Genomic DNA, 21,947 nt, shown 5'->3' with positions numbered 1-21,947 from the left:
CCAGCAGGTTGGAGAAGGCTGCATTAACGTAACATGTAGTTCGGTGAACACTTGAATGACAGAAGTGCAAGTGGTTGCCTTGACTGAATGCTTTGTTTCCTTTCTCTCCTACGCACATGCAAAAGGAAGTTTATTGAGCAAATGGCATTGGTGAAGGTTTACAAGCTTTAAAATTACAGAAAAATGTGTAACTGGAAAGCTTATGAAAGATTTCCTCAAGAGATATGGGTTGAATAAAAAAGGAATCACTTTATCTTTTTTAAACTCTCATTCTCTGTGATAGCTGTCTCTGCTTTGCACATATAGCCGAGTAACCTGGGGGGAAATGGACTGTAAGTATGTAGGTCAGAGTTGAAATGATGTTGAACTGCCACTCCCATCATCCCTCACCATGGGCAGTGTTGGTTAGGGCTGATGTGCATCTTGGTCCAACAAGGTCTGGAGGATCATAAAATGCAGGCTAAGAATGGGATACAGAGGGACATGTGAGCTGCTTGAAATCATTACCAGGCCATCCAGTGGGGAAGGCCAGATCTCCATAACTTCTAGCCCAGGATCACTGTGCTAGGCTTTATCACACCTTCCAGTATTTCCAAAAGAACAAGATGGGCTTCCTACATATTTTTGGATATTTCCCCTGTTACATATCTAAAGTCTTCAGCTCTAACTAATTGCAAAACACTTTTGTAAGACTAGTAGTGACAAAATCCATTTCCATATGAGTGGAAATTAACTTGTTCTCCCCCTCCCTGCAGCCTCCCTCCTGTCCCCCAAATCTGCTCCTCAACCTCCAGAGCAGACTTAGGGTGTGCATGGGGGCTTCAGGGGGAAAGGGAAATCTATTCCATCAGCAGTTTCCATTCTGCTGTTGGGAGCCAAGTGTTCGATCCAATTCTTTGCCCTTTCATAGGACATAAATTAGGATTGCAGAATTTCGTTATTACACTTATCCTTCAAAACTTTTATTGGTTGTTCAGACTGCCTTTATCGATCAATACAGATTTTAATCCATGGACCTGAAAGCAAAGGGCATACTTTTTAATTTTGCAAGACTACTTTGGTTCTGGTGTGTTAACTGTAATAGATGGCAAAAAAGGAAATATTAAAAATGGACTTTCCTTCTAACAATGATTGGCAACTTTTGTTTGCTCAGTTATATTACAATATACTTTATTGCCTACTTTTCAATTTCTAAAAAAGGCACCTATATTGAGTTCTGATAATGTTAAAAGGTAGCTGAACTGGTGGACTGTTGTAATTTAATGAACCCTTTCCCCTGCTCACATAAGGCCATAGCCACTTGCTTTTTGAGTTTAGAGTCTGTGTAGAGGGTCCTTTTCCCCTGCTGGGATTTGAATTAAATAGAGCTGAAAAAACTGGACAACAAACAGTAGTATCTCTCTTAAAAAAGCTGTTTCCATGAGTTTTTGCTTGATACCTTATGCTCATTGCACTGAATAGTGCTTTCCTTTCCGGTTTGAGTAAAATGGGGGTGGAGCTGAGGGGGTCTCTTTATGGGCAGACAGTTCATCATTGCTGCAGGTGCTAAGTGCCTAGAGCTGGATTTAACTTTCAAACCTGTGATGGGCAAGAAGTGGTTTATGAGTTGTTCTGCTTTTGTGAGTCTGTGGAATTGCAATTAGTGTTGATGACAATATGTATTTCAAGGACCCGGGGTGGCTGCCTGGAAATATCCCCATCTCTTCTTCCCTGGCTGTCATTGCCTGTTAGTCCCCTGCTGCCATCTCCATTACCCTAATGCTCCTCATAGGCTGCTTGCTGCTGGGCTGACACAGCATTGGAGCCTTCCTGCTGGGCTGTGTGATATCTTTCCTCCTAAGTTGGAATGTTAGTGTTTGGAAGAGGTATCCCTGGGAGGGTAAAGGGAAATGCTTGCAGCCCTCCAATGTAGCAGGCTAATACTTATAGTTCCAGAGAGCTGGCAAGGCCCAGTTCAGTGGCACAGGGGCTTGTTACATATTACATCTGGAACTGATAATGTAGTTGCTTCTTTGTTAGCATAGTTGCTGATAGCATAGTTGCTTCAGCCCACTTTCACTCACTGTTCCATTTAAGTCGTGGGAATTGACCCTAATGGCCTCACTGATGGTAAATCCACATCTTGTGCTTGTTTTCAATTCAGATACCCAAAACACCCAAGTTTCACCTGGAGAAAAACGAGCTTATGTTGTCTGTGGCATATACATATTTACACAGTTATGCTCTGATGTAACTTGACTGCTGTACAGAAGAGGATCTCAGCTTTGGCTGCTGAATTTCTCTATTAATGGTGCAGCAGCCCTGTTCTCTTTTGCATCTTGCTATTCCAGTGTCCAAGGCTGCCATATCCAACCACATAATCCAATAAGCAGTTGCAGGTTTATTGGCTATGTTGGCTGCAGGAAGAAAGGCATATTTTGGGGGGGGGAACCCCCTCAAGTTCATGTCACTGGAAAAAAATAATTTATCTGCAATGGAAGCTCGATAACAAAGATCCTCAGCAATTCTTACTCCATCTCATAAATCCACCTAGAAAATCAGTCACTCAGTCACTCATTCATTCATTCATTCATTCATTCATTCTATTTCTATACTGCCCAATAGTTAAAGCTCTCTTGGTGATTTACATAGATTAAAACCCTAAATATACAATATAGTGACTTAAAGCTATTTACATACAAAAATATAAAACAATTGTATACACTCAACATTAAATATCTGAGGATCAATTATCATATACTGCCTTTTGTTGCTAGATTAAAACTTTAATCCAAACCAGTTAACAGCAATTGTCTGAGAGTATCATCATCATTTTGATTATTTATTTCTATACTGTTCAATAACCAAAGCTGAAGTAGAGGAATATTTGGAAAGTGTTAACTTAGCACTGGTGACAGTGTTAGCACCAGCTCAGCCTCACTGGGGAGAGTGTTCCAAACTCTGTGTGAGGGCATGTAGACCATTAGAAAGGCCCTCCTGATTGTTGCCATCCTCTGAACTTCCTTTGGAAGATGGCCTCAGATTATTATTATAGAGTGTAGGTGTGTGTATTCATGCCAGGAGAGTCAGTACATTTCTGCCAAAAACATGCTTGATATGCAGATCAGTTAAACCAGAAAATTGATATTTCAAATGGCTTGAAATAATTTCATACACGAAACTAACGTCTCACACATTGTTTATGTACATGGGTGAATGTTAAGACATAAGAAGAGCCTTGCTGGATTAGCTGTCTAATCCAGCATTCTGTTTGCACAGTGGCCAAACAGCTAACGTATTGGAAACCCACAAGCAGGAGTTGAGTACAACAGCCCTCTTCCAATGATGTTCTCAAGCAACTAGTGTACATAAGCATGTTGCTTCTGATGCTGGGTGTAATCTACAGCTATCATGACTCGTATGGGTGAATCCTCTATGAATTTTTCTAATCTTCCTTGGTCCAAGTGGACCACCATGATTTCATCTTGTGGTAGGGAATTCCATAGTTAGATTATGTGCTTCTTTTTGTCTGTTCTGAATCTCCATTCAGTTTCATTGGATAACCGTGGGTTGAGTGAAGAAAGCTTGCCAGTAGGCAAATACACATACACATGACACTGTGCTATACCGAATAGTTTCACCATCCCTATCTTCATAAGGTGTTCTTTCTTTTTAAATATTTTCATTATCGGGCTTGTATATCCAGCAAGTTAACTTACAGACTACCTGAGTCAGTTGCCCTGGCCTCTTCACCTATTTGCTAAGCACATATGGGTGCTAAAGCCAGCAGTTTGCTTAAACTTCTGTTTATCAGTGGGGTTGAAGTGCTTCATGAGCTGGGACTCATAGAGCTGGCTTCTTCACTTGCATGTCTTGTTTTTATATTACTGACTAGCTCTTCCTAATTGCTGGTGTAGTGAATTAAAGGGGAGTGGGGGCTCGTGTGAAGCAAGGGTTGTGTGTTGCTCAACAGTTGAGCTGCAGCTAGCTCTAGTGAGTGGGAATCTAGGTCTGGTAAGTCCATCGGAATAAAGAGTATTATTAGTAGAGTAAACAGTGAGCAGGGATTCAGAAGAGGATGTAGAAATCCAGTGGTCTGAATTTCTATGATCTTGGCTGAATGTGCACTTCTCTAGACTTACTCATCCTTAAAACCAAATAAAATGCTGAACTTTAAATTGCACTGAGGCTGGCACCTGACACATAGCTGGAAACTTAAAGTGCACTTAAAGACCTAAAGTGCACTTAAAGACCTAAAACAGAGTCTACACTTCCCTTGAAACCTGTTCTTTTTGCTTATACACAGACTTTGTCATTAGCCAAGTCTGCACTTGGGCCCATATCAATACAGGGCAATATATTAGTGCTTCGTTTTGTTTTGCTTAATTTTGCTTTGTTTTCAATCATATACTCACACAGCAGCCATTCCATACTTGTTTTAGTTTAGGTTTGTGGCAGTCTGAGGTTTGCAGCAACCACTCAAGGCTTTACTGCTAGATCAAATATAATTCCCTGATTACTGTGTTTATTGTTGGTCTAAACTCTGCATGTGGAAACACAGTCATCAAGTCATGGTTGATTCTCTTGTATGAATATTTTGCTGATTTAAATTGGAGTAATTTTTGGTACTCAAATTTTAAAGAAGGAAATGGTAAATCAACTCTAAGTGAGGCTGTTGAACGTCTGTTCCTAGAACCCAGATGGGATAATGAGTGAAATAGACTGAAATTGACCCATTGTGGAGAAGAAATGGTGCAGTTACTTCACTATGTATCCAGGTAGCAGTCAACTCACATTTCCTGTGTTGCAGGAGTGCTGCCAAATGTGGTTCAAACTGACCCAAAGTGCTTTGTTTAGCCTTCTTGCTTAGGCCGAACAATGTGTAATGTAGGAGATCCATGATGGCATTTTCCACAGTTTTTACTTTTTCCTAAAAACAACATGAGGTTTCCAAATTTGATAGAGAAGGGCAGCTGGAGGAAAAGGTGTTTGTCCCTTTCTTCTGGCGCTGTTTTCCTGCTACCAGCCTCCCCTACCAAGCTGCTTTAAGGCCTGCAGGAGGTGGAGCTAATAGAAGCATCTATATCCCCCCCACCCACCGCAAAAAAAAAAAGGTAAACAGTGGCTGGGGCTGATCTATACTAGGAAAGCCTTACTGAGGGAAAAGCCTTCCTCTAGCCTCACTGCTGCCATCAAATCCAAAGATTCTTCATGGCTGCTTTTAAGTAAAACTAAAACATTGGAAGACACTGTCATGGAGCACTCCCCTAATTTACACTTTGAGCTTTATACACAGATTATGAGCTTTTGAATCTGATGCATTCACACGCATTTGATAACATATTGCAACTCTGTATTTTAGCCACTGAAACATGCATTCTTAAAACCTTTCATCCAAGCAGACATTCCAGATTAAAATGCAGCAGTCTTTAGGTTGGAGGATAACCAAGAATACAGAGTAGGGTGTCTTATTTAAAGGGATCAATGAATGTAAATCCTCCTTTGAGGATTTTGGTTTTGAAAGGAAGGTTAAAACTGTTTGAGACTAACAGGCTCCCAAGGGGCAGCAGATTTGGATGGAAGGAAGTAGAGTTCAAAGTAGATTTTGGCCAGTCCTTCCCTGAATTCAGATTGCAGAGTTTGGTGCCTGCCTGTCTGTATTGCAAAGCAGAAATTCTTCCTGGGCTCAGAGCTCTCAATCTCTTGAACCCAAAAACAAGTCTATTTGCTCGGCAGTATCTCTTAATACTCTGGGAAATGTGAATGGTTTTCCCTTGGCTGTGTAAATGAAGCATGAGGGAAACATAGCCATTCAATGCTGCCAGTCAAAACATTTCTTAGTAGGGATACTCTCTTATATTCATTAACCAGGTAGCCACCACTGAGAGAGGCAGAAGAGTGGTCAGATGTGTATTCCTTTGCTGCTTTTAATGAACTTCTCTGTTGCATCCCAACACCAGAGAAGCCAAGGGAGGCTTGCACAGAGGGGCCATAGCTCAGTGCTAGAATGCATCCTTTGCATGCAGAGGGCTCAGGTTCAGTCCCCACTTCAGCATCTCCAGGGCTGGGAAAGAAGCCTTCCAGAAACCCAGCAGGGAAAGCCACTGCCATTCACTGTGGAGAATACTGGGCTAGATGGACCCATGGTCTGATTCAGCATGAGGCACTTTCCCTTTTTCCTATGCTCTTGAGCAAGGGTCGGCAACCTGCGGCTTCGGAGCCGCACGTGGCTCTTGAACCCCTCTGCTCCAGCTCCGTTGCTCAAAACACGCGCCGGCACAGGCGCTGATCTGCTCGAAGCTCCACTCAGGAAGGCAGCCCACTCAGGAAGGCAGCGCTAGCTAGTTAAGTAAATCGCTACATTCCTCTGCTAAACAAGCTTCCTGCAGACTCTCATGTTACCGAAACACTGCTGAAAGGATTTTCTTTGTCCCAATGTAATCTCCTTCATCTGAATGTTAAAAGCTGCACTTGGGACCCGTCACAATTCACAGCACTTGACTGTTTATCTGCTAATCAGTCACTAAACACACCTATATCTCCTCACACAGAGCGGATCTGATCTACATGAGCCGATTTACTGAGCTCCCCCCCTCCCCTGCCCCTGTAGGCCACCCATGGATAAATCAAAGAAAAGTTTCTGAAGAAAACCAAACGTTTAGTGATACATGGGTAGGTTCATTTGCTTTTACTGCTGACGAACTTACAGGGTTTGCTGTTTAATGCATGCAGCCCTTTAGCACTGACTGACTCTTCAGGAAGCTGTTCTCCTATTCAAAATATATGAAAGGAGTCCTACTAGTTTATAATGTAAGATTAAAAATAACAGTTTTTAGTGACTGAACAAGAGCTGCAGCTAAATCATAATGAAGCTATACATAGCATTAAGGTAAAAAATGATATATGCAGTGTTATCTTCATTTTAGATGTCAAAAGGGTTTTGCGACTTCCGGTGTTTTCTTTTGTGCGGGAAACGGGTCCAAATGACTCGTTGAGTGTTAAAGGTTGCCGACCCCTGCTCTTGAGTGACGAGATCTTAAGTTTCTTATGTAAATCATAAGAGGAGTGGCTTGGAATTTATGCTGTTTAAAAACATCTGGTTGTATGACCTGAACATTTTATCACATTTCATGATAGGTTTCACTGGGCAGAAGGGGAAGCAGACACCCTATGTATTTAGCAGGGATGGAGTAGAATTTCAGATTTTTTGTTACCATGGTCCATGGGGTTTCAGCACTATTAATTCTGTAGTGCTGTTACAGGGTGTGTTACAAAGGCTTCCTTTGGGAGTACTTCACAGAGAGACATGCCCTAAACAAAAGACAACCCAGAACCTTTTAACTGCACTGCAGAGTTGTGAGGGTCAACCATGTATAGGCAGTGATGGCCATTTCTACAGAGGTGCTTTTGCATTAACACAAAATCAGGAGAGAAAAAGAGGGATAGTTACAAAAAGGCTGGGTGCCTGCCAGGAAAATGCACCAAAACAGAGTGCAGAATGAAAACACATCTTATGCTTTCATTGCCTTTCCCCTGCAGGTAAAAGACTGCTTTGCTTCTTCCAAATGCCTGGGGAGAGCCACTGGACTTGGCCTCTGTTTCCTCTAGCAGTCTCCTGTCTTCTGCTATGATGTGTCTTTTTCCTTTTTCCTTCCATGTTCTGCTTCTGTTCACCTTCCATGTGCTTTTCTCCCCTGCCTGCAAGAGCAATGTAGGGTTTTATTCTTGAAGCTAAAGGGCCTGTTCCCCAGCTTATTTGATGAGCTGTCTTCCAGCCGCCATCAGTGAGTGGAGCCACTGATGGCAGACAATTGCTTGAACACCAATTGCTTGAACATCATGCCCTGAAGGAGAATTTTATTGATGGCCTGTACTTGTTTTTATGCTCAGGATCCAGGCTAAATTCCTTCAGGAGCAGTACAAAATACATGTGGAGTCCATATCGTGTGCCTTTGCAACCTTGGCCAGAGAAAGAGGCCTGTGTGTATTCTCTGCTAAATATACCTCCTCTGTTCAGTATCCCATAATAATAAGAGCTTCATTCTGCTGCTTATATAATCATGCAAATTTGCCTATATATGCTTTTTTACATAATGTATTCAGCCTCTGGTATATAAGGGGTAGGACTAGGTCTTTTTAAATTACTATTTATTTTTATGGTGCAATACAACTGCTCCCTTAAAAAAGGAAAGGAAAAGAAAAGACCAAAAAAGCAATATTTGAACAATATTTAAGAAAAGAAAAAGATTATATAGCATTGGTTTTGTTTATATTGTATATCCTTATATGTTAGTATATAACAGAACATGCTGTCATTAAAAATTATTGTGAAATTCCTTCAACAAAGGAACCCCAAATATCCATATGTTTATCCATCTATTCAAAAATCAAAAGTTTCATTAAATCCTCCCCTCTTATTACTTTATCCTACAAGTGCTGTAATATTAGCCTTTTAACTGTCAAGAGGGCAAGGAAAATCCATTTATGTTGACCTTGCCTTAGATTCCAAGAGCTGGAATCGGAGAGAATCCAAAAGAACATGTGAATCCTTCAGTATTAAAGAACTTTCAATTCCAAAATTTTTCTGGATTATTAGTATTATTAGTCATTACATTTCTATACTGCTCATAGCCAGAGCTCTCTGGGGGATTAAGAAAATAAAGTTACCCATCCAAATTTCAGCCCTGCCTAGCTTCCAGGATTAGGCAGAATCAAGCACTTCAGGCTGTATGGAAGCTATGTTACCTCCCCCACAAGGAAGCTGATTGGACATTGTGAAAACATATGCAAAAGAAAAGCACTAACAGCATTACACCTCCAACAACTGGCCAATTTAATTAAACCTTTATTAAAGAGAAATTGTAGCAGCCAATATACTCAAAACATCAATTTCTGTTGAATTAACCATAGCCTGAGATCCATAATCCCTTGTGAAATACATAATAATGATGCATTCCATTTGTTAGGCAATACAGGGTGTTCCAATTCATTATCCCAGTCTTGCTTGAGACCCCATGGATCATATTTATTCACTGATATTAAATATTTATAAACATAAATTGTAGGCTGATGTAATTTTTCAGCCTCAGTTAATAATTCCAATAACAAAGGCAGTTCTGAAGCTGTAAATGCAGCAGGACCAAAACTAGATTCTAACAAATGGTTCAATTGTATATTTGTATAAATGGTATAAATGGTTCCGTGCAGCCATAGCTGACAATTTATATTTAGTCTGTGAATCAGAGAAGAGCAAAAAAGTATCATTAGTGCTGACAAGCTGAACCAATGTAAAAATCATCCTGTTCATCCAGATCCACCAAACATTTTCTTGTCTATTTTTAAATTCAGATTTCCTCATAAAGTTAATTTTGCAAACAAATGTTTGTAATTGCCATCAGAGTAAATGCCACACCTCTTGTTGCCTCAGCTGGAGAGAACACTTAATCTACTTGGGTATGACAAGCACTCAATTCATCTACCTAGGGAGATGTTCCAGAAATGACAATTTCAAAAAAGACAAAGGAGAAAATCTAATTTAAGTGAAAAAAGTACAGTTCATCAAATAAGCCCAAAGAAAGATTAGTGAGGCCAAATCCATCCTCTTTGATCAGAAGTTGCATCCTTTTCAAGAATATTAGTGGTGGAGCAGCGCCCCATAAAATATATGAAACAATGCACTGAATTTCAGGAAATACTTGTCAGGTATAAATAAAGGGATGGCGTGTAAAACAGACAATTGGAGATACTACGTAAATTTTAAATGTATTTACCCTACCACATAAACTTAACTTTATAGATGCCCATCTGTCACTGTCTCTTGAGATCTCATTAATCCACTTACTAAAATTTAACTTCATCATTTGTGATATGTTTCTTGGGACAAGGACTCCCAGATAAGTGATAAATTCAACAAAGAGACTGAATTGCCAATTAGTAACACAGTACGGGGTGTATTATCTCTCATAGACATAAGTTCAGTCTGACCATTTAATAGAATAACCAGACAAGTGTCCAAAATCATTAATCATCTGTGTCAAGATTATCATCTGGAACTGATAAGTAAAGTTCCAAAACAATAAAAGGTCATCAGCTTAAAGAATAAGTTTATTTTCTAATGCATTAGTGTTTTGTCTGGTGAAATAACACCAGGGTTTCCAAACATAGATGAAATATCAATGGGAAAAGAGGACAACCCTATCTAGTACCTCTTTCAAGAAAACAGTATGCAGACAAGATTCAGTTGGTCCCAACTCTGTCTCAAAGATTTTTATTTAAAAACAACAAACCATTTCTGAAATACTGGAGAAAAAACAAAATTTCTCACTGTGGCAAAGATAAATTTCCAATAATTTTTTATCAGGAGCCTTATATGTATCCAAAGAGATAATATAAACTTTATCAGTTCTCTTCTTAATTAATGCAGTCTTACCAACAACCAGTCTAAGATTATCAGCCCTTTCCCTGTTTTAATGAACCCAACTCGGTCTAGTTATACTAACCTTGTAATAACTTCTTGTAGTTGGTCAGTTAAAATTGAATTTAATATTTTAATATCAATATTAAAATCAATGACATAGGTTGATAATTAGCACATAGGATATGGTCTTTATCTGATTTAGGAATTACTGTGATACTAGCGTCGTTGAGTATTGATGTAGTAGAAGATTTACAAATAGAGTTCTATAAGTGATGAAGTTGAGGAACTAGAAAACTTGAAAATGATTTATACCACTTAATTGGCAATCCATCTAGAGCAGGTGCTTTCCCTGTTTTCTTAATAGTTATTGCTTTGGTAATTTCAGCAATCAGCAAATGTACCACTGAAAACTGTGTTTGAGGCATACCTGGGCAGGGAAATTATGCTAAAGAAAAAAATTGATATGATTTATTTCACAGTCACTATTGTACAACTCTGAATAACATTTTTAAAAATGAAGATTTATATCTTTAGAATAGATAAGTATCATGCCACTGGCATCTTTAATAATGGAGATGGTTTGATTTTTTGTTGTCTAAGGCAATTTCCCAGTGTTTTACTGGGCCATTCACCATTCTCCTAATATGTCTGTCTTAAACAACTTAGTACAAATTCTTGCTGCTGAGAAAAAAAATCCAACTCATATTTAGCACCTTCTGATAAAGTTGTGGATTTGAAGATGGCGAACTAACTTAGAGGCGTTTCCAACCTGTAATTTAGATCTATTTGTCACTTCTTTTAAAATTCCTTTTATGAGAAATATAGGCAATAATCTGACCCCAAATTAAAGCTTTGCAAGCTTCCCATTCAGTAGAACATGAGTTGGTTATACTATGATTATTTTCAAAATATTCCTGTAACTCATCAGGAATCTTACTTTTAAAAGACGATTAACCCTGCCCCCCTTCCATAAAGTGCTAAAGGTTAGTATGCCTGTAGCTGTTTCTAAGTCACAACTCCAAACAGACTGGAACATGGTTTGATGTTATCAATGTTTCAGTCTCTGATTTGACATAACAAGGATGTGGAAACCAAAAAAAATAATCCAAACAAAAGCAATTATGGTGCACAGACAATATAAATGTATAGATACAATATTCTCCATGTGTTGGTTAGGCCAAATTCTGTCATATTGCCTGAATTTCACAATTCTTTTTAAGGGCGGGTGTAGTCCTATCCAAGAAGAAATACAAGATATTAACACCCTATATCATAATGATACTCAGTATCAAAGAGTTGATGAAACACTTACGAAGCATGGCCAAAGAGTCATTATTAGTCCCATATACATTAATCTGAAACATTATTAGCTCATTGTTTTTTCCAGCCAGAATCAAAACCCAACTTCAGGATTAATAAGGGTTTCTTGAACGGAAAACAAAAATATTTTATGAACTAAGATTGCTACCTCCCTAAATCTGGTTGAAGTATCTGCTGCAAAAACCTCTCCTATCTAGTCACTCATCAACTGATATGTGTCTGCAGTCATCAGGTGCAGTTGCTGCAGGAAAGCCACATAAGTCCCAAATTACTTTAACTGAGAAAGTACATCCTTCTGTTTAATTGGATTCTGCAGCTCTTTGACATTCCAGGAAATGACTTTAAACATGGAATTATTAGGAATATGTTATTTGCCATTGTACTCATACAAATCTTGTTCTTTCTAGAAAAATACCTGTTTCAAAATTACTGAAAGTATAGATTATAGAAATAATATGTTTTGTAATGTCATCACTGTGCCCTGCAGCCTTAAAATGAAAAGAAAATCTAAAACCTTACAATGTAAAAGGAAAAGTTAGTAAATGAAACCTGTCTGAAAGGGGGAACAGGCAAAATCAATAAAACAAATCTTAAGTAACATAAATAAAAATTGGTCCCCAGAAATACAGCATCACAACTCATTCAGCCTCTTACTCATCAATATTATCACTTAGTAATACCAAAAATAGCATTAATTAATGGTATTTCTGATTATTAGGACCAGAAAAACCATTAATTAACCATAATATTGCCTAAACAGAGACGGAGAGAGGGGGCAAGGGAGTGAGGGGTAGAGGAGAGAAGCGAAGAAGAAACAATTCAGTCAGAACATAACAAGAAAAAAGAAAAATGGCAAAATGCCTAGAATTTTATCTGCTCAAAGAATACAAGCCATGGTTCCATATAGCACTCCAGCCCTGAACAATAGCAATCCCACTCATCATCTTCTCTGGCATCTGAGGCTTGACCTGGCACTTTAAAGCCTATCTTTGTCATCGTAAGGGCCAGAAATGTCCTAGTATAAGGAAACAAGCCATGAAACTTGTGATTTCCCAGCCACTGGATTAGGTTTCCGGAGTGGAAATGAATTATTTTTCCTAAGTGTGTGTGGACTTACAGATAACCATGATGAATGCTTGCAGCAACTACCATGCACTGCCAAGAGAGAAGAACAGATTCCCAGAAAGGCAGATGGAGAAGAGCTATCTAACCTGAATGTTCTGTATGCTTGAGAAAGACACTTAATAATTTGTGAAGGCAGATGAAAGGGGCATATCCCTAATTCTTTCACTCTCTTGGATATCTGTTGCCCTTTGTTTTTCAGAAGAGGACGTGGAGAACTTTGATGTAACAAACCTGTCTCAGGATGTGCTGAGGAGCATTGAAGCAGACAGCTTTTGGTGCATGAGCAAACTGCTGGATGGGATACAGGTAGGAGCTACGTCCTTGTCTCCCCTCTCCTTAGATAACTTAAGCCCTTCCCTTCCCAATTATATTTCCTTTTGTTAGAATTTCAGGGGCATCTAAAGGATCTTTTCAAAAGGTGCTGTGCTCACTTTGCTTCCTCACCCAATTTGGCCATTTCCCTTGAATGCTCTGATATATAATACTGTGCATATTCCCTACTTAAAAAGCACACCCACACACACTTAAAATGCTACCTCCGGGCAATCTGACTTCTTCACCAACCTCCCCCCCTCCCCAGTTCTCCCACATAAATGAATTCTGCCAATTCAGGACATCTGCATAAGTTTTCTTGTTCTCCACATTTCTGTCATTTGTTCTGGTTTAATTAGTTGTTGGGAAAGAGAAAGAGTTATGTTGTTGTTGTTGTTGTTAGTCACGAAGTCGTGTCTGACCCATCGCGACCCCATGGACCACATTCCGCCAGGCCTTCCTGTCTTCCACCATCCCCTGGAGTCCACTCAAGCTCACACCAACTGCTTCAGTGACTCCATCTAACCACCTCATTCTCTGCCATCCCCCTCCTCCTTTTGCCATCTATTGTTCCCAGCATTAGGCTCTTCTCCAGGGAGTCCTTCCTTCTCATTAGGTGGCCAAAGTATTTGAGTTTCATCTTCAGGATCTGGCCTTCTAAAGAGCAGTCAGGGTTGATCTCCTCTAGGACTGACCAGTTTGATCGCCTTGCTGTCCAAGGGACTCGCAGGAGTCTCCGCCAGCACCACAATTCAAATCCTTCGGCGCTCAGCCTTCCTTATGGTCCAGCTTTCACAGCCATACATTGCAACTGGGAAAACCATAGCCTTGACTATACGCACTTTTGTTGGCAGGGTGATGTCTCTGCTTTTTAGTATGCTATCTAGATTTGAATGAAGGTAGTGACAGATTTTATTTTCCTGGGCTCCAAGATCACCGCAGATGGGGACTGCAGCCAAGAAATTAAAAGACGCTTGCTCCTGGGGAGGAAAGCCATGACAAGAAAGAGTTATACAGGATACTAAAACCCTACCTTGCATTTCCTGGAAAAGTTAATGGTTTTTCCTATGGTCTTCTCTGGCTGCTGGCCTTCTCTGGCCCACATAAACATGCCTTCAGAGCCATGAGGGCTAGAAACTTTATTTAAAACAAACACAATAGCTGGGATTTTCAGGAAACTGAATTGTGCATCCAGTTTTATATTCAGTATTTGTTTGTGCTCTGCAAAAGCTATATTCATCCAATATACTACATATTTATATGGTTCACATGATACAAGTGAGCCTGGGGCATGTGCAAGATGCATGCTGGTGCCAGTTTGCATATCCAACCCTTGCTCAGTGGTTGCTGTGTTGTGTGAACCTGGCAAGTATGTTTTTCATGAGGGTTAACCCTTGCATAACTTTAGAACAGAACATAGCTAATTGCCAGTTGCTTAAACCTCACATAACCCATGCTTGCTGGGTTCACCCAGCATGTCAACCTCCAAGGGGCACAGTGGTGCCTGCAGCTGTTCCATTATGAACTGTGCCTTGTCATATGAGGCAGGTCATTTTTCTCAGTGTATTGGTTTCTGAATGTGGCCACTGCTGGATGGAACATACAGGGTCCATGTTAAAATAGGAGAAGCAAAGAGTCATCCTTCCAGTAAATATTTTTCTCAGTGCCTGACGGTTGGATGTTGAGGGACCTCTTGGGAATGAGAAACACACTTCTCTGAACATCTGGAATTATAAACCTTTGATGGGAATGCGCTAGACTACTTGACTCTGCATTTGGATTTGAACTTACATTATTTTAGGGAGTGCTACCTCAAACTCTTGCCTTCCTTCTCTGCTAGCCACTGCTAGTGAAAGCTCCACAAATGATCTCATCCATCCAGTGCCCACCACCACCTTACGCCAACCCAGGGCCATAGCTTTGGGACAGAATATGTTGTACGTATAAGATCCCTGGTTCCATCTCTGGCAGTTTGTGAGAAGATCTGCTTGAAACCCTGGGGAGTCGTTTCCAGAAAGGACAATTCTGAGCTAACTGAAAGCAAATGTGGATATGTTTGCTGGACCTGCTTCTCCTTAAAACTCTCAATGTATTTGTGCTGTAGGACAACTACACATTTGCACAGCCAGGAATCCAAAAGAAAGTGAAAGCACTGGAGGAGCTCGTCAGTCGTATTGATGGTAGGTAAGCTTCAAGTGACAGAAGGAGAATTTGAATGTGCCACATCTTGTTCACATCCACAGCTGGGGATACACATTGAGGGAAAGATGATGGAACTGGACTGTACAGAGCTAAGGTGAGGCAAAAAGCAGGGTTCTAGAAACTTCTTTGGCCAGGTAGCTGCGCTTACTGGTAGGCAGACCAGGATGCTGAATCTGTCGTGTAGATGACATTAAAGAATGTCGGAGATGGGATACTGCTAGGGAAAGGAGTGGTGAAAAGCCGTTAGCTGACAGGCATGCAAGCGGGCATATGATTCAGCAGGAAAAGGCTGAAGGGTTTAAACTGCCTGCAGGAGGTATCTCAACTGTGCCCGTGGGAGGTATTTGACAGGGGTTACTTTTGTGGGAGGGGCTCAGACTGAACGAAGCTGCAGATGACTAGAATATGAGTGGATGGCGGTGCTGCTTCAGAGATACGCTTATGAGGACTGACAGCGGGGGCATTGTGTTCAGCTGTGTAAATGGAATGTGCTGTTTCAGAGCAGGTACACAATCACTTTAGGAAGTATGAAGTGGAATACCTGCAGTTTGCCTTTCGCTGGATGAACAATTTACTGATGAGAGAGCTTCCTCTTCGCTGCACCATTCGCCTTTGGGACACATACCAGGTAGGTGGGTGTGTGCACTTAAACCTGCTGTTGGAAGCCTTCCAGGAAGCCTGCCCTGATACGAATGCTTATTGTCTGTGCATTACTGGCGCTGACCAGACAACTGCTCTGCTGTTGGGATTTCACATGCTCTCTTTTATGTGCCAGCATGCTCATGTGTAGATGTAAAAGAGCTCAGTCACACCTACGCACAACCCCGTAAAAATGTGGAAGAGATAAGGCATGCTAATTCATTATTTCTAACCCTAAGTGTTGTGGATTTTGTTTTTCAGTCTGAGCCAGAGGGATTCTCTCACTTCCATTTATATGTCTGTGCTGCATTCTTGATTAAGTGGCGGAAAGAGATCTTGGATGAAGAGGACTTCCAGGTAAATCTTCAGAAGGCAGCAACATGGAAGAAAGGACGAAGCACGATTATCCCACTTGAGGCATTTATTTATATACGGCAGCTTTCCCCTATACCTTCCAAATGTATTATACTCTATCTCCCAGTCCCCTAGTATGGCTGCCTGGCTGAAAAAAGTTTGTTAAAACCTGCTTTATGCTTTGTACATGCTGTTTCAGGAATGCTGGGTGTTACAGTCCAATACATCTAGAGGGCCTCAGGTTGGGAAAGGCTCATCTACAGTAAGATAAGAGGCCGCAAACTGATATCTCTGACATGACATGAAATGACCCAGGGAGCTAGACAGTTATCATGCATAAGTGCTGAGGATCCGTTTACCTGCCTCTGGGATCTGCTAACCTTAGTATTTCACTGTTAGGAGAGGAGTTGCATATTCTGTGTTCAGGGTTTTGATCCCAGTTGTGAAATACATTACCCTGTTATCAGGGTCCCTTTCCCCTGAAAAGGTAGGTATCAGTTATCTGTTAGTGATGATTCATACCTTCTTGAAATAACACAGCATGGATGAGAGCACATCTTGCTTCCATTTCTGTACCAAGTTCCTTTTTTCATTTCAGGGCCTTCTAATGTTGCTACAAAACCTGCCCACGATACACTGGGGCAACGAAGAGATTGGACTCCTCCTTGCCGAAGCCTACAGACTCAAGTACATGTTTGCAGATGCCCCCAATCACTACCGCCGATAAGTACCACGGTTCTGCCTCGGCTACCCATCATGCTGGCCCAACCCCAATCACTGTGGCATTTCATCACCCAAGTCCTTGGACACCCTGACCAGGAGCCACTCCTTGATGTAAAAAGCTCACGTTGGACTTCTGTCTTAATTTTTGCGTGTGCCTGCCTGCCACTCCGTGTGTGGATGTGCCACTCAAACCATTAGTATCCCATGCTGTGATGGTGGCCTGAGCCCGGGTGGGAGCTATAAGAATAAACTGAGTCTCTGAATGCCCTCCAAGCTCCAGCCTGGGTCATCTATGCCTTGCAGCCTCTTGTTAACCCGTCTAAGCACGGACACACTCGCGCACTCCCCAGCTGGGCCCGTGTTGTTTGTTTTTCTTCAGATGCTGTTCAATCAAACTTCCCCAATGAAGATGCCTTACAAAGAGTCCTGCCCAGGGAATGGCAGTGCTGTTGGACAAAAGAAGCTCTCAGGGCTTAGCTTCACTCCATGCGTCTGAAGAAGTGCAGCATTTCAGAGGTTCAGACGGGACACATACTCTCCACTTACACACATGCATGTGCACACACACCTCTCGTGCAGCATGTCTCTCTGCGTAGGTTGGTGTACATGTGTTCAGAAGGCTGTCTTGTCCGCGCACAGTTTGGAATGACGCAATTGAACAAGACAGAACTCCTCCTGTGATTGACTGACTGACTGACTGACTGACTGACTGACTGATCGATTGACCTGCTGTGTGCATTGAAATGGAGGGTGGGGGAGCTGTGCTTCTAAAAATTTCCTTTCTGCGACAATGGCACTCCTCCAAGGCATTATGTGTATATTGTGTTCTTGTGTATATGGGTAAAAGATGTACAATATAAGTCTTCTGTTTGTAGCAGATATGATTTTATATTTATAATATGCGCCCCAAGCTTGTACAGGTGGCCTAGGTTACAAATAACAGTGGGCCTCCCAATCCCCTGGTTGTCAGGGTTTTGGAGCTGTCAGAATACCTGCACTAGCACGTTTCCCTGCCCTCCAGCTGCCCACTCAGCCCCAGCTCCAGGCGTGCACATTTCATTTCTATCAGGAAAAACTTGACTCCAAAGCGAAACAGCGTTGCGTGGCCTCTGGTGCTGAAGAAGTGGGAAAGATTGAGGAAGTGGGCATTTGCTACTGCAACAGGCACCTTGGACTTGCCGGGACTTGACCTGAAGGTTGTCTGACCTCCCCGTCAGTGCTAGAGCGTGCCCTTGCCGAAACCCTCTCAGTGCCCTTGCTTGTCCTCTTCAAAAAGTGCAGCTATGGTTGAGACCACTCCTGTAGGTTGCTGGACTTCAGACAGCAAATGGATCCTGACCTCTCTTTCCTGACATTCCTCCTCCCAGCCCTAACTGAAATCTGCAATCTTCCATTCAGACAGTGGGGAGGCCACAAATGGGCTTCTCTTTTCAAGGAGCTGAACTGTTGTGGCAAGATAGGAGACAGCACCTTCTGCCCATGCCCCTCCCTCTTTTCCCCACTATTCTTCAAGGTGATTTTCAGTGAACAAAGGAGAATGTGTTTTTAATTTAACAGTTTATTCCAGCCAGCAGGCGCAGTCTCATTAGTGCCAAGCCGTGACCTGTCAGGTCAGATTTGTTCCCCTGGACTGAGCTCCTCAGCTTGGTGCTGGGTTGACTTCTGCTCATGTCATCAGGCTTCAAACCCACCCTGTTTTGTTCTCTCTCTTGGGGCTTAAGATGGAAAGCAATTCACTGGCTTTTCTTTCCGTGATGACACCAGGGGACATGGGAGGCATGAGAAGGCGAGGGCCTTGCCGCCATTCAAATGCCAAGCAGTGTCTCTCGAGTTGCTTTCCTAACCTGGAATTGTTTTCTCAGGCATTCTGACTTGATTTTCTTTTGTGTGTGTGCCTTTTGTTGTTTCCTCTGAGACAGCGACCTGGTGGTCATTAGTTTAACATGACTAATTAAAAAAGAAAAACCACCCTGTGTTTGTGAACTTTAATTATTGGTGGGTTGCGAGTAACCAACAGGCGTTTTTAGAAATATTCCTCTCTTTCCTGCTTCTATCTCATGTTGTACTGGATTCTACTGTAAAGTGGCTTTTAATTCCAATGATTTCTTTTGAGAAGTTTCATTTAAGTCCCAGATCTATTCTTGAACTGGAAATTTCCAATCAGTGCTGGTCAAGTGGATAGATCCACTGTCTTTTAGAATGAATGCTTGGGTGAAATCTGGGATCATTACCTCAAACATGGAACTAGAATGGGGTTTCATTAATGTAATGGAAGTGAAAATTCTGTGGCCTTGTGAGTAGAGAATGGGGGAAGGAGAATAGATTGTCAGCTCCCTTTCCTCTCCAATGGTTTGCCAGAATGATTTGGATAACAAGATTTCTTTTAGGGATCCAAAGGAAGTCTGTTTTCTCTTCCCAGCTTTTGTCTTCGTATAGGCCAGCATAGGTCATACCATTGGGGTGGCTATGTGGATATATGGTTCCTACTACCTGGGGCTTTCAAAGAGCACAATCTCATACTTGCTTGAGCCAGTCTGCTTGGTCTTGTCAACCAACCCTGGACTCAAGACTCATTTCAGTAACATTCAACACCAGAAGGTCAAGTGGCTGCTCAGGCAGGCCAGAGAAATTAATACACCATAAACCTGTTTTCATTAAAGGAAGTTTTGGGGGCACTGATTGCTCTGTTAGCTACAGTGGCATTCAACAGTGTCACCAGTGTCAATCCATTGAGAGCTTGCTTCTTAATGGTAGCCATTGCAGCTTGAAATGGTTCATATGGCCATGGATCTCATTGGTCTTATCCGCTTTCCATAATTGTTCTTCATGGCCAGAGCTGGGAGAAAGTATGATTCACCTAACCAAGGCAAATGAACGTGATCGAACATTTGAAACAATGAGGTCACTGTTATGCCACGGTAAGTTCTTCTGATTTATTCCCATTAATTATTGTTGTTTCTAGTGCCCAAAATGTAGTTTTGAATCTATTGAGAGGAGCTCACAGCTGGAATTGGACACTCTTCCATTTTTCATGCAGACTGGGCTGGGCACAGCAGGTCACTCAAACTTTCTCTCCCCCACCCTAAGTTAATTACTATTAAAATAAAAAGTTCACTGGAGTGGAACAAACGTAATTACTTTTTGGGAGCCTAATTATCTGCATTTATTGCCAGTGCTTTGTTGTAATTGATTGCTAATGGTCTGCTTCGCTCTGGAATTATCTAATTAATACCCCCACAGAAGAAATCAGACTCCTCTCTGAAATGACGGGTTTCTGCAGTCCTGTTTGCAACTATCTCTGTTTGGGAGCCTCCATTGTGCTGCCTTTGTTTATACCTGGCTGCATCCTTCAGGCTTAGTTGCTTTACCGTGCTTACAGCACCTGGCTCCATTTTCACCTGCAAAACAGCTTGCTCACTGCAGGGGGCAGCTCCTGAGGATGAGCTTGACCCTGCTGGCACAGTTTCAGCACATCTCTTTCCTTTGATATCTGCTGCATCCTTATGCCTTTGTCTTTGTTCTCGAATTGTGTTGCCTCCCAGTAATTGCCCCCCTCCTGCAAGCTGCAGTGATGGCCATGTCTGTAAAAGCAAGGCTCACCAGTTACTCCTTACCCCTGAGTTGCTCTTACACCAGTTAATGTATAAAATACCTTACTGCCTTTCCTGCCTGCCTGCCTGCCTGCCTGCCTGCCTGCCTGCCTGCTACAAATATGTCTTTTCTTGTGGGGATCAGCGCAGTGTTCCACACATCCCTTCAGAAACATCTTTTCAATGTTCCACAGCCTAGAAATGTAGACTGTGTAATCTGAAAGCTTGCTCACTGAATTGTGAACAGGGGTTCAGAACTTTCCTTGCGAGAGTGAGCAGGATCTTGCCTGGCACCCATACTCCCCATCACCAACCACATCTGTCAGCATGGGTTTGGTGCGTATGGGACAGGTCCCTGTGCACCACAAGGTAGGCACATGGGGCATTCCTTCGTAGAGGGTGCATCTAGTGCCCATCAGGTCAGTACGGGCATGGGCAACAGATAAGTGGGCATGGTCAACAGGGGACTGGTCTACCTTTAATGCAGAGGTGTAGGGATCCTGACCTGGGGAGCCTCCAAGGGTTTCTTCAGGGCCAATGAGTCAACTCCCAAGTCCTGTGCTAAGTGCAATAGGTAAAGAAGGGATGAAGCATGCAGGGCCTGCTTAAAATGCTGGAAGGATGTGAAGGAGTGAATGGGATACTTTAGACACAGAACACAATGCAGTCTTAATTGTATTGGAGAGAATGAAAATCGAAGCTAAGGTAATGTGGCAATTTAAGCAGAGTTACTACAGAGCAAAGAAGGGTGTTAAGTGTTAGTAGGAGGAGCCGTCAAAGCAAATAACATTGGTTGTCATATTGGCAATTCCAGGATAAAGAGGAGATGGGAATGTAGCAGGTTTGAGAAGAGCATAGGCGCGACAGGTGCACACCTCTCTATTGTCTAGGACCAAATTTATCTCCTATCCTCATCTGGTATATGCAGGAATGAGAAGGACATTTCCCGAAGGGCTTCCTCAACATCTCCTATGTAATGCAAGCTAGTCTGGGGCTAATTCATGTGAACTGCTTGATGTATGCACATCGAACGGCTCTAAGCATGTAGAAACTGCTTCAGTACAGACATGTATGCTTAGCTCAAAATTTAATTTACATTTGCCTGCAGCAAGCAATCTCACATTATTTCTACCACCACCACAAAAAAGAAGTATTGCAAACAGCAGAACAATTTCCACCTTACAGGATATTCAGATTTTACCTGAAGAAGAAACTTGGGAAGATGCAAATCGTATTGCACTTACTTAGTTGCATAATATATTCATTTGCATGTTAATAGGCCCTGG

At 41.8% G+C, this 21,947-nt stretch overlaps 1 protein-coding gene across 5 annotated transcripts in view; it reads left to right on the top strand.

The window, feature by feature from the left end:
- The window catches only part of TBC1D22B (TBC1 domain family member 22B), a 52,023-nt gene extending 32,984 nt beyond the window's left edge, over window positions 1-19,039 (top strand). For 2 of the 5 annotated variants that reach the window (XM_044443804.1, XM_044443783.1), the window contains 5 exons: window positions 13,041-13,147; window positions 15,258-15,333; window positions 15,856-15,983; window positions 16,256-16,351; window positions 16,947-19,039. In XM_044443804.1, coding sequence (XP_044299739.1) covers window positions 13,041-13,147; window positions 15,258-15,333; window positions 15,856-15,983; window positions 16,256-16,351; window positions 16,947-17,075 — 536 coding nt within the window. In that variant the 3' untranslated portion in view covers window positions 17,076-19,039. Of the gene's footprint in view, window positions 1-13,040; window positions 13,148-15,257; window positions 15,338-15,855; window positions 15,984-16,255; window positions 16,352-16,946 lie in introns of those variants that run through there. The other 3 variants (XR_006416046.1, XM_044443796.1, XR_006416053.1) reach the window with 3 other exon arrangements.
- Window positions 19,040-21,947: the final 2,908 nt, after the last annotated feature.

This window comes from Varanus komodoensis, unplaced genomic scaffold (assembly GCF_004798865.1).
Source record: "Varanus komodoensis strain SLA01 unplaced genomic scaffold, ASM479886v1 scaffold1, whole genome shotgun sequence".
In the NCBI taxonomy this organism is placed as follows: Eukaryota; Metazoa; Chordata; class Lepidosauria; order Squamata; family Varanidae; genus Varanus; species Varanus komodoensis.
Note: the sequence above shows the minus strand (reverse complement) of the source record. Positions and strands in the feature narration are given on the sequence as shown.